Source organism: Geotrypetes seraphini, chromosome 18 (assembly GCF_902459505.1).
Source record: "Geotrypetes seraphini chromosome 18, aGeoSer1.1, whole genome shotgun sequence".
Classification (NCBI taxonomy): domain Eukaryota; kingdom Metazoa; phylum Chordata; class Amphibia; order Gymnophiona; family Dermophiidae; genus Geotrypetes; species Geotrypetes seraphini.
This window is the reverse complement of record NC_047101.1, coordinates 15,262,514-15,275,683: the sequence shown is the minus strand read 5'-3', so window position 1 is coordinate 15,275,683 and position 13,170 is coordinate 15,262,514. Positions and strand designations below refer to the sequence as shown.

The 13,170-nt window shown below is 42.7% G+C and overlaps 1 protein-coding gene across 1 annotated transcript in view; it reads left to right on the top strand.

Moving 5' to 3' along the window:
- Positions 1-13,170, top strand: part of LOC117351828 (ankyrin repeat and KH domain-containing protein 1-like) — a 167,376-nt gene that overhangs the window by 113,842 nt on the left and 40,364 nt on the right. Inside the window, 4 exon segments of the mRNA XM_033927673.1 lie at positions 1,592-1,767; positions 5,733-5,895; positions 7,784-7,879; positions 12,102-12,218. Of these exon segments, the coding sequence (XP_033783564.1) occupies positions 1,592-1,767; positions 5,733-5,895; positions 7,784-7,879; positions 12,102-12,218 (552 nt within the window).

Here is a 13,170-nt window from a genome sequence, read left to right as displayed (position 1 = left end):
TAGAAAAAAAGGCACATGCTGGATTGGGGAGACAGATACCAGATCTGAGGGGAGGAAAGGAGGAGAGAGATGCTAAAAAACCACTTGGGGGAGGGAAGGAAAGATGGAAGGGAAGAAGACAGAGATGCCAGACTATGGGGGAGCAGAGGGAAGAAGATGGCTGCCAGACCAATGGGGGGTAGGGGGGGATGGAATGATGGAAGGGAGAGGCACCGTAATAGAGCATATGGAAGATGCAGAGAGGAGGCAGACAGTGCATGGTAGGAACTTCAGGCACTTATATCGGATCCACCCAATACAAGATTCTCCGGACACATCCAAAGATCCTTCTGAAAGTCATCTCGGTGTTCCACCTCAAGTAGTCTATAGTTCTACCAGTCTTCTTCCCAAAGTCACATTCTCAGTGTGGTAAAACAGCTCTCTATATCTTGGACTGTAAATGAGCCCTTGCTAACTAAGATTGTACCAAGCCTCACAGAGCAACCACTCAACTCTTCATGTCTGTTGAGCCTAACAGACTTAGAGTTCAAGTCATCAAGAGAACCATCTCTACTTGGTTAGCAGACTGTATCTCCTTCACATATACACAGGCTGGACTGACTTTTGAAGGTTGTATCATTGCTCATAAAGTTCGTTGTATTGTGACTTCAGTAGCCCATCTTTGCTCTACACCCATTGAGGACATCTTTAAAGCAACCACTTGGTCTTCAATCCATACTTTCACTTCCCACTACTGTTTGAAGAATCATTCCACATGGGATAGTAGTTCTGTAAAATTTATTCTCTTCCTAAATGCCAATATTCCTTCAACTCTTTGAGGTTCGCCAGGCTCATGATCCATTGTAACTCTCTTCATAGAGGCATGATCCTGGCAGCTTGGGAATCCCACATGTGTGAATATATACATGCTTGTCCTTGAAAAAAGCAAAGTTACTTACCTGTAGCAGGTGTACTCTGAGGACAGCAGGTATATATTTTCACAACTTGCCCAACTCTCCTAGCTGGCTTCTTAGCTTTGTTACTGAATGGCAGGTCCTGCAATCTGTCATCAGACAGGAAGGTACCAGCGCACACTCGTACGGGTGGTCCTTTAAAATTTAATCAGTACACTTTTTGATTCTGTGCCAGGTTCCATGGATGACATCACCACACATGTGTGAATATATACCTGCTGTTCTTGGAGAAAACTTGCTACAGGTAACTAACTTTGCTTTTTCCCAGTTCTAGATCTGGATTATTCCTAATATTCCCCAAATGGATTTAAAGCAGCCTCTTAACACAGGATTTTGAAACTGCTGGTGGTTTAAAAAGCTTTCTTCTAAAACTACTTTGGGGGAGTGGTAGAGAGACTGTTATGCTTGCTTTATTTTGTAAAATACATAGTAATTAAACCTAATTATAGGGGAGTATCCTTCTACATTATCCCTCAGGGCAAAGCTGTGATTAAGGCTGACTGAGGTTAGAAGAAATACTGTAATGTTGCTGGATTTCAGCCTATAATACAGAGTCCGCTTATGCAGGTCACTTGAAACTTGCAAACTAGTTACTACTTTGGTCCAGAATTGTTAAAAGTACTGTTTGTTTTGATTAGACTGGTCTCACACCTTTGATGGAAGCTGCCTCAGGAGGTTATGCAGAGGTTGGAAGGGTGCTGCTTGATAAAGGAGCAGATGTCAATGCTCCACCAGTACCTTCTTCAAGAGATACTGCTTTAACAATTGCAGCAGATAAAGGACACTATAAGTTCTGTGAGCTTCTGATCAATAGGTAAGAAATTGTTTCTGGGAGAGATTTTTCTAATCACTTTTTTTTTTTTTTTTTTTTTACAGTTTATGTGGAAAAATATTTGTAAACAGATTAATGCATGATAAAATATACAGAAAGTTTAAACCCGATTAAGAACATTTAGAATAATTTTATTAAACTGAGCTGCTTTAGCAGGGGTATTAACAAACCATTAACCATACATTCTGTAATATTCAGTGGCAACTTTATTAAATATGATTTTTATATAATCCTCGCTTGCTTTAAAGCTCTTCAAATGGACAGATTTGGTGATCATGCAAGTCATTTACAGCTAATTTGAAATTTTATATTCTATGTCTATACTCTCTAGACCGGTACAGCTTCCCTGATGGGTAATAGCTCATCATGACCAGCAGGTGGTGAATGAGACCAAACTTTTGGTTATAGTAATTAATAGCTGACTCTCCCCTCCTCCCCCTCTCTATCTGACAGTCTTCTCTCAGTCTCCAGCAGATGTTGATCTTGGTGAGCTGTAAACATCTCCCCTTGTTAGGGCTGTTAGAATTTGTTTAGGGCCTCTGGTGCCAGACTGAGCTTGGAAGGGCCCTGTTTGGGGGTCCATCCAATCTCGGGGGGTTTCACCTGGCGGGTCTCGTGCTGGGTCCCTCCACCACCCCAAAATTTTGTAGAGGTTCCTCAGCTGTAAGCCTTACCACCAATACAGGCAATGCCTTGCCACCAATACAGGCAAGGCATACAGCTTTGAGAGCCAGTGGAGTCTGTTCTGTAAAGAAAAAAAAAATTTGGAGGCAGTGCCAGTCTGAAGAGTCCTTTCAGTGCTGAGAATTGGTTTTTGGTTTTTGTGTTTTGTTGGTTTTTTTTGTTAACCGGCACTTTTATTTTACAGACTAGGTCACGTATTGTGCAATGAAAACTTTCACCAAAAAAGTGCTCACTGTGCTCCAGACACGAAGCACTTGCGGCTGCCGCAAACTGGAAACCTCAGCATTGGGTGCTGGCGTCCAGGCTTCCCCTTTGCAAGTGTTTTACGAACCGGCAGCTGACAGTGGGGAAGCCTGGGCTTTCCTTGCCATCCACGTTGGGATTTCCCCAGCCACCGACAGTTAGGGTAAAAAGGATTCCCTTTTCGCTGCTGCTGGCTTGTTTGCTTTAGTGGCTGGGACAGTTCAGGCTTTCCAACTGCTACAGGCCTTGGAGGGGTCGTTTTGGCAGGAACCTATCCATTTTTGGTGGGAAGCACCTCCATTTTGCCTGCAACCTCAGGTAATCTTCCCCTTGTGTTGGAAAGACAGGGGCAGATTTCTAGTGGGTCCTCTGCTTTGGCAGTGAGTTTCAATGGGCCGCCAGGGGGGTTTTCCCCTGATTTTATTTTTGCCTTATGCCAGGGATCCTGCTTCTGCCCTGGGGTTCTCGTCGCAGTCTCCATTGGTGGTTGCAGTCTTCCAATCTGCTGCAGGGAGTGAGTCTGGATCAGCCCCAGTGGACAGTCATTATCATGGATGCCAGTCTCCTTGGTTGGGGAATGCAGTGTCTCAGTCACTTGGCTCAGGGCAGTTGGTCTCCGGAGGAGATATCTTCTTTGATCAATGTTCTGAAGACCAGAGCCATTCGGCTGGCGTTGCTAGTATTCCAGACCCTGTTGACGGGCCAGTCTGTTCGGGTTCTCTTGGACAATGCCACGGTGGTGGCCTATATCAATCGTCAGGGGGGAACCAAGAGTCGTCTGGTAGCACAGGAGGCAGCTCTGCTCATTGCCTGGGCAGAGACTCATCTTCTGGACATTTTGACTTCCCACATAGCAGGAGTGGAGAATGTCTAGGCGGATCCCGGAGAGTGGTGTCTTGGTCCCGCGGCCTTTGAGTTGGTTGTGCAGACTTGGGGGTCGGCTGGTTATGGACCTGATGGCCACGAGTGTCAATGCCAAAGTGCCTCGGTTTCTTTAGTCGGCGCAGGGATGTGCTGAGGAGCTGGATGCTCTGGTGCAGCTGTGGCCGACCGGGGTGGAGGTGGAGGGTCTTCTGTACGTGTTTCCCCCGTAGCTGATGGTGAGCGGAGTTTTTCTTCACATTACTTGGCATCCCAGCTGCACAGATCTGGTTCGCCATCTCATGGCAGATCCTCTTCCTCTGCCCCTCTCGTCCGATCTTCTGTCTCAGGATACCATTCCGATGTTCGATCCGGGCTCCTTTTGTCTACAGCTTGGCTCTTGAGTGGGAACGTTTAGGTAAGAAAGGTTATTCAGATAACTCTCTTGGAATCCCAGAGGTTTTCTACTTTCAGTGGAGTAGTTCCTTTTCACGCTTCTTTGCCTAACATCTGAATTATTGCATTCAATTCTGGTCGTCTTATCTCAAAGGAGAGCGACCAAGATGGTAAAGGGGATGGAACTCCTCTCATATGAGGAAAGACTAAAACGGTTAAGGGGCTTCAGCTTGGGAAAGAGACGGCTGAGAGGAGATATGATTGAAGTCTACAAAAATCTTGAGTGTAATAATCTTGAGACAACCTTTTAGCTAAGGATTTCAATTTGTAATTTGATCATCTTGCTGCTTAATGATGAAAATCTTAATGGCAACAAGTGGTGTTCATAGACAAGAATAACAAGCTAAGTGCCCTTTTCCTCCCCTTAGTCCCTCAAATGGATATTAAGTTTTTCTAAGACTGAGGAGCCTTATGTGATGGCTTCTGTTTGGGAAGGACCAGGCATGCTCAGAAAAATTGCTTTGGCTTCTCTGTTTTTGTGCTGTCAAATGACATCACTAACTTAAATGTTCTCCACAAACACCAAGATATCAGCATTCATTACAGATAAGCAACTTAGTTGTATTGATGTAGGATGCATCCCGTTACTAGATAGAAGAGATGCATTCATTTGGATTAAGCTTATTAATAACAAGTATTTCCCAAAAGGATCAGACGGGTGCGCACAGATGCCCCAAAGCACTACATATGCAAGATATAATTTTGGAGCATGTATATACATATGTATAGGGAGGCATCCTCTGAAACTTACTTATTGCCGAGGACAGTACTCTTGTGAGCAGTCTCCCTTTGCCCTGCCCCTAGCATGTGTCCGTGAGTTTGACGACCACATAGGTACCTGTAGTTACTTTGGCCATAGAGATAGTGTAAGTGCTTAAATGTGGCAGAGATGTGCCTAACTTAAGGAACACTAAGTGGGAGACACCCTTATAGATGCCCACTTGTAAATATTCATTATGCAAGTAAAGCAGGTATTTGTAAGATAATGTTTGAGCCGTGCTAGATCTTAATGCACACACATGCATGCAAGTGCTGGTAATCTAGACAATTTACACTCAAAAGGAATGCATAAATATGGCCGCCCTAGATTACAGAATTGCTCTCATACTGTGAAGGACCACCAAGGGTATGCCACCTTTAAATATCTACACTACTGCCATCTATATGTGTAAGTAGTGCTTTTCCTAAAACTGCAAGTTGTACATTTTTATGTGATAGTTTTTAGGGAAAAGGTGACTAAAATAGTGGATCCAAAATGCTGAGAATGGCCAATTTTTTTGATGATGTAGATCCATAAGTAGTCTGCAAAAATTATATGTTTAAACTTCTGTAATTTTATTTTTTCACATAAAAGGATGGAGTTTAGACTGTTGCATTACAAATTGTTTGCTGTAACAGAATTCATTAAACCTCATCTCTTTATTTTTTTTTTCTGCAAACTTCAGTCACATTTTTCCTAGAGGTAGTCACACGTGTAAATAACTCTATAGGCTTTTAAGTCGCTCCTTAATGTCTGAGACTTGCAAACCATCCTTTAAACTTAGTAACCCCAGAAGTGCTTTTTATTTTTGCATGTTTTTTGTAGGTGATTACTGGTATATATTCACTAAATATGAAAGTCTAAATGTATTACATATGCAAAATTTAGAATTCATACAACTATTTATGCACTGTGATGTAAGTTTTTAATCTATATTTTACAGAGGAGCACACATTGATGTTCGTAACAAGAAGGGAAACACACCACTATGGTTGGCAGCAAATGGTGGTCACATTGATGTAGTGCAGTTGCTTGTACAAGCTGGAGCTGATGTGGATGCAGCAGATAACCGGAAAATTACACCCCTTATGTCAGCATTTCGCAAGGTAATTAAATTTTGAAAGAGCATAGCAAGTTGATACATATTCAAATATAAGGGTGTTTTGAAAAGTTTGGTAAAAAAGCAAGTTAAAAAATGTAGTCTCCATCGAGGGTTATACACTTATCGTATTTTCACGCATATAACGCGTGCGTTATACACGATTTTACAAACCGAGCATAACCATGCGCGTTATATGCGTGAGCGCGTTTTTTACAATTTTTTTTTTTACATTGCTGGTTCCTCCCCCCGACGTCCGATTCATCCCCCAGCCCTGAAAGCCTGATGCCCCACCCCGAAGGACCGCTGGCCCCCCCACCATGAAGGACCGCTTGCACACACACACCCCGACGTCCGATTCATCCCCCAGCACCCCCCTGCACCGTTTGCGGTGAAGAAGCAGCCTACTGTGGGTTCACGATGCCAGTGAGCCCTGCGCTGCTTCCTCTGCCGCGGTCCCGCCCCTTCTCTGAGTGCCTGAAACTATCCAGATACTTATTCTGCTGTCTTAAGTTCTTCGGATAGCAGTGCTAAACATCGCTGCTACCTAGAAAACTCTTGAGTCTGGCCACCCCTGGTCTGCCATGTACTATCTGGATAGTGTTACAGCCATCTGTAAGATATTCACTGGCACCATCGGATAGTGCTGCCAAATATGTCTTAGCAGGACTTGTTGGGGTAGAAGGTGCTGGACATCTTTTAACTTACACTCAACTTTTTAACTGGATAAGATGCTTTTCCACAAGACCCAGAGATGTGCTTAACCCTCTACCTGCTTTGTTGGCTTTGGAATACTAATCTTGGCCTCTGCCTTTTGTACTTAAGCTGATTAATCAGTCTACTTGTTGGCTAAGTCCCCTGAAGCAGTTACTGGTCAATTGATTTTGATGTCCAGTGTAGATATCTCCACAGCTTCTAGTTATCAACCAGTATCTAATTTGCCTGACCTTTTCAAACCATTTCTGTATGGGTCTGTTGCCCGTTTTGGTACAAACTGAAGGGAGCAGCAGAGCCCTCTAGTGAAAGAGGAAGGATTCAGAAGCTGGAGTGGATTCCTTCTGCATGGCTCGCGAGCATAGAGATATTTTATTACCTGTTCATCCAGAAAATATATTAGCAAGTTAAGAACCTAATCTTTTAATAAAAGTTTAAAATTGCTTTAAAAGTTAATTCTTTAATTCCACCTTTGTTTTCACGTTTAATAAATAGAGTTGGTCTGAACTGTCAGGATTGGGGAGGCAGATAAAGTAGGCATACTATCGTCTCTGCATTTTTACTGTTCTTGCTTGTTAGACTCCATTTGATGGAGTTAGCATGATATATTGTAAACTGCTTTGGTGTTTAGCCATAAAAAAAGCAGTACAGCATCTACTTATTGAACATAAACCTTAGTCTTCAAGGATTTTGGGATCCAGATACACCTCAGGTGATTCGGGCATTCTCTCTTCCTCCTACACCCCAGATGTCATTGGCATGTATAATCTTTTGAGTTGATGGTGCAACCCCAATATTTTGTAGAAAAATGAGGTGAATCCATATGATGCCACTAATATGAGAAATCCCACATGTGCGGTGCACTAGTTCAGAGGACTCTAAAAGCTTTATTTAGATAAGTCTAATAACAGGTTCTATCAGATGACATCACCCATTGAGTGCAGTCCTCAAAGCAACTTTACTTTCTAATCAAGTCTCTCACTCTCTGTTTCCTTAGTGAAAAACCTCATTTTTTAAAGGGCCCTTTGGAACATTTTGCTCATTATGCTTTTATTCTGCTTGTTTTCTCTGAGAGCTGTTGGACCTAATCTATATAAATGCAACTGTTTTGTGACGTTGCTTGACGAGCTTTAGTGTTGAAACATTATTCAAATTACTGTTTTATGATCGGTGTTTTTCAGGGCCATATAAAAGTAGTTCAGTACTTGGTGAAGGAAGTGAATCAGTTTCCTTCTGACATTGAATGTATGAGATACATAGCAACAATTACAGACAAGGTAAGTTAAATTGTGTAAAATACTTGTTTGATATGTTAGTTGTGAGTAATGAAACCTTTAATACAAACACATTGATTAGAAGTGTTCAAATACTGTATGAACTTGAAATATTTAATGATACTAGAATACAAGCCGAGAATTTTGGGGCCAAAAATGGGGTTCTTGGCTTATATTCAGGTCAATGCCCACCCGTCCCCACACCTTTTGCAGGCCTCCATAAGGCCTGCCGTAAGACCTGGTGGTTCTCGCAGCAGCAATTCACTAGCGGGAAGTCTTCTCCTGTTCCGGTTCACTGCTGGATCACCGGAGATTTTAAAGGTGCACAAGGGAGGCAAAAAGTCAGTCAGCCAGGACAAGAAGCGGGGAGGAATCACTACCAGGTCTTAAGGCAAGCTTGGTGGAGGCCTGCAGGGAATCAGGAAGGGAGGGGACAGGGTGCATAGCTGGGCAGGAAGGGAGGTGGGGCCAGGAGGCAGAGCCTGGCAGGGAAGGAAAGGGGACTGGGTGCAGAGCCTGGCAGGGAAAAGGAGGGAGTGGGGCTTGGTTGCAGGGCACAGGAATATTAACACACACACAAACACCCCCCCCACCCCTGGTTTATGTTAGTCAACATTTTTCCTCATTTTTTGGGGGGGGAAAGGTTACCTCAGTATTTGGGGTCTGCTTAATGTACCAGTTTATAGATTAGAATCTTTGTCCCTTTTCATGTTTGAGCAGTGGTTCCCAACCCTGTCCTGGAGGACCACCAGCCAGTCATGTTTTCAGGAAAGCCCTAATGAATATGCATGGAGCAGATTTGCATGCCTTTCACCTCCATTATATTCAAATCTCTCCCATGCATATTCATTAGGGTTATCCCAAAAACCTGACTGGCTGGTGGTCTTCCAGGACAGGGTTGGGAAACACTGTTTTAGAAGATTTCTTGTTTTCCCCTCATTTCAATTGTACATCGCTTAGAATTTTATGCAAAGCGATTAAATTTTAATAAACTTGAAACTTGTTTAACATCTGGATAGTCATTTAAATTTGATCTTTATGTATAAACTGGCCTTTAGAGGAACAGAAGAGAATACACTCGGAATATTCCATGTACCCTGGCTTAGGAGTGAGGTTCATTCATAAGAACAGTAGTGTGCCTCCTGTGATTTCAGGTATGCCACAGCACACTGGGGAGGAGGAGAGGCACCGGCGACAGGCATGTCTTGTAGGCAATCAGCCGGCACCTCTCCAGCCCTCTTCCCTGCTGGCATCCCTACTGGCATCTAGGGGCCCTTTTGGAGGGCCTTCACACATGCGTGAACATTAACATGATGATGTCACGTGTGACATCACTGCGACATCCGCTCACTTCCGGATGCCTCAAGCCGCGGCCACTACGTTTAGTGTGCCGCGGCTCGAAAAAGTTTGCAGGACACTATTGTGGGACAGACAGAAGGTCCATCAAGCCCAGTGACCTGTTTTCAGCAGTATCCAATCCAGGTCACAAGTACCAGGCAAGATCCCAGAAGAGTAAAACAGATTTTTTTATTGTTCCTCCAGATCACCACAGACCTGCCAGCAGGTGGAGACTGAGAATACACCGAATTCTTACAGTACAAGTGGAGTGTGCAGTCTCTCATAGAATCAGTCTGTTCGCAGTCTCCAGCAGGTGGAGTGCAGTCTTCTTTTAGAAAGGTTAGGCAGTGGCCTTTTTGTCTACCCCTGTTTCTGGTCAGACTTACTTAATGGTCCTATGGGACCATTACTACCTCAGGGATGTCACACACGGTCGAGTCCCTCTTTCTCCCCTCCCCATTTTTTCTTTAGAGGAGCCTCAACTGTGCGCCTTGCCATGGTCAGGCAAAGACTACAGTTTTGAGTGCCTGGTGTTCCAGTCGGACAGTTGTGCCTTTTATGTGCATGTCTGCTGCACATCTTGGAGTTTTTGCAGGATACTTGGAGTTTTTGCATGATGCAGGAGCTTGGTCTTGCCTGGTCTTTACTGAGTGTTCAGGTGGCAGCCTTGTCCTCTTGGAAGTCTTGTGCATGGTCACCAGTTGCCTCTTCCTGATGTGATCTGTTTTTTGAGGGCGGCGAAGTTGATTTGACCTCTGGTTCAAACTTCAGTTCCTGCATGAGATTTCAATCTGGTGCTTTTGGTGTTGATTCGTCCACCTTCTAAGCTTCTTGGCTCCTGCATGCTCAAAGACCTTACTTTGAAGACTTTGTTTTTCTGGCAGCCATTTCTTCAGCTTGGCACGTGTCGTGCTCCCTTCTTGGAGGTCTTGAAGGAGTATCTGGTGCTAAGGCCCGTTCCTTCTTTTCTTTCTAAGGTCATTTCCCCTTTTCATGTGAATCACAGTTGCCCTTTCAGTTTTGGGTAGCCAGAAGGGTACTTTGGAGCAGAGAGAGTTGCACAAATTGGATGTCCACAGAGTCCTCCATACTTATATGAAATGGACTCAGTTCTCTGATTATCTTTTTATTCTCCTAGTGGGCATTCGTAAGGGCGAAGGTTGCCTCTAAGGCTTCAATCACATGCTGTATCAAGGAGACTATCGCTTCAACATATCTTCTTCAGAAGAAACATAAGAATAGTCTTACTGGGTCAGACCAATGGTTCATAAAGCCCAGGAGCCCGTTCTCATGGTGGCCAATCCAGGTCCTTCTCCTGCCAAAACCCAAGGAGAAGCAATATTTCATGCTACTAATCCCAGGGCAAGCAGGGCTTCCCCCATGTCTTTCTCAATAACAGACTAGGGACTTTTCTTCCAGGAAATTTTCCAAACCTTTCTTAAAACTGGCTACGCTATCCACTCTTACCACAACTTCTGGCAATGCGTTCCAGAGCTTAACTATTCTCCGAGTGAAATTTTTTTTCCTCCTATTGGTTTTAAAAGTATTTCTATGTAACTTCGAGTGGCTCCTAGTCTTTGTAATTTTTGACAGTGAAAAATCGATCCACTTGTACCCTCCACTCAGAATTTTGTAGACTTCAATCATATTTCCCCTCGGCCGTCTCTTTTCCAAGCTGAAGAGCCCTAACCTTTTTAGTCTTTCCTCATACAAGAGGAGTTCCATCCCCTTTATCATCTTGGGGTCAGATGGCTTCCTGGGCCGAGTCCTCTCTTGTGTCTTCGGTGGATATCTGTAAGGCGCGGTTTGGTCATCTTTGCATTCTTTTGTGAATCACTTCTGGGTGGACATTCTTGGTGAGCACATTCTTGTGGTGGCCCTTCGAGGATCTCACCCATGATGGGTTTTGCTTTGGTACATCTTATCCATCTGTGCCAGTCTGGAGGGATGATAATGAAGGAGAAACTAGGTTCTTACCTACTAATATTCTTTCTTTTAGTCCCACCAGACCAGCACAGAATCCATCCTATGGGGTTTTATTTTTTTGTGTGTATATGTGCGTGATGTAAAGATGTTTTTTTCTCAGGAATACGATCTCGTGGTTTTGGTGGCTTTTGCCTTTTCTTTTTGCTAGGGAGTATAAATAGTGCTATTGGAGCAGCAACACTTGGTTCGTCTGGTGTAGCTGGCGAACTGTAGAGTTTAGTTCTGGTTACCTATTCTGTACCTTCTCCAACAGTTATGCTAGGTTTTGTACTGTTCTTATTCAATGCAATTTGCTTGCATACATTTCTGGATTCGAAAAAACTTAGTTCTTTGAGTTCCTGCTTAGCTATTTGTCAGACTGATTCTGTGAGGGACTGCACAGCCCACTTGTACTGTAAGAATTCATTGTGTTCTCAGTCTCCAGCTGCTGGCAGAGGAGCATAAACCCATCCGTCTGTGCCGGTCTGGAGGGACTAAAAGAAAAAATTAGCAGGTAAGAACCTAATTTCTCTTTATGCTGCTTATCTTAGAAAAAAAGCTGTGAATTTTTCCCAAGTTCATCTTATAAACTTCCTGTTAAAGTATGTGCAAATCCAACCCCTTTAGAGAAATTGTCATCCCCCTAAAGAGAATATATGATCAAAATAGATTAAACACTCAGGCAAAAATGTGTTGTGATGCATGTTTTTTTGTGTGCTTCATCAAGTTATTGCATTCAACCCATATTATTGGCATAGGTTGGCTTCAGTCTTGTTTCATGTTTGGATTCCGAATCGATTCAGCAAGTAAGACCAAAAGAAAATTGCATCCCTGATAGCTGTAGTTTGGATGAAGCTGTATTTGCAGCCACGGTTGTGGCATTTATTCTTGTTTTGTGAAAACTTATCTTTGTGTGTGTTAGGACCTATTGAAAAAATGCCACCAGTGCATGGAAACGATTGTGAAGGCAAAAGATCAGCAAGCTGCAGAAGCTAACAAAAATGCAAGCATCTTGCTGAAGGAGCTAGATATGGAAAAGGTAAATCTTCCATTTCATTTACAAAGGCAAAGGAAGCATATTAACATGAAAACAAAATCATTAGGGCTATCCCCCCCCCATCCTTTTTTTTTAATCTCCTTACATTGGTCACATTTCTTACCTTCTTTAAGTAGGACTAACGTGGAACATAATAAGCCTTATCTTTTTATGAAGCAGTCTTTTATGGGGTCTTCATTTAAAAATGATTATACTGTCTAAAAACTAAACAGTTTACAGCAATAAAACATACATAAAATAAAATCTTGACATCTTCAATGTTGAATAATTTCTTCTTTCCAAATAACTAATAAATCACAAGAATGCAGTAACAAGCAACTGAGTTTTTAACTGTTTCTTAAATTGAAGCCAATTTATACCCAGTATCTTAATTGTCCCACCAAAGCATTCCACATCTTAACAGCAGCAAAACAAAAGGTAATTGGCCTAGTGTCTGCATAATTTCCCTACACTATCGTATAGATCTATTTGGCTTGTAAGGCACCACGACTTGCTGAAAATACCATGGTGTTTGGTGATAGTTTGGACCACAGAAATAACCTTATGCTGCACCCAAAATACAACTGGTAGTCAATGTAATTTCTTCAGAGCTGGCATATGTGCCCATCCTTTCAATGCCCAGAACTAGCCTATCATTTTGTATTGCAACTTTAAATTTTGGAAAGATTTTGTTAAAAAATCAAACTTGCTATAAAATAGTGGCTTATAACCAAGATTAATTTTTTTGTTTAAAAAGCCCATCTTTTTTAGGCACTTAGCTACACAGTGGATTTTCTTGCAGTTTGGTTCAAAAATTGAATATGCCATAGTTGTCGGCACTCCTTATCTTTTCTACTTGAATTGTGTGGGTTATAAAATAACTTTCAGGCATAGTATTGGTTATTCTAATGAAAAAATAAAGGTTTGGCATTTAATATATTTCTCTTTCCTCCTT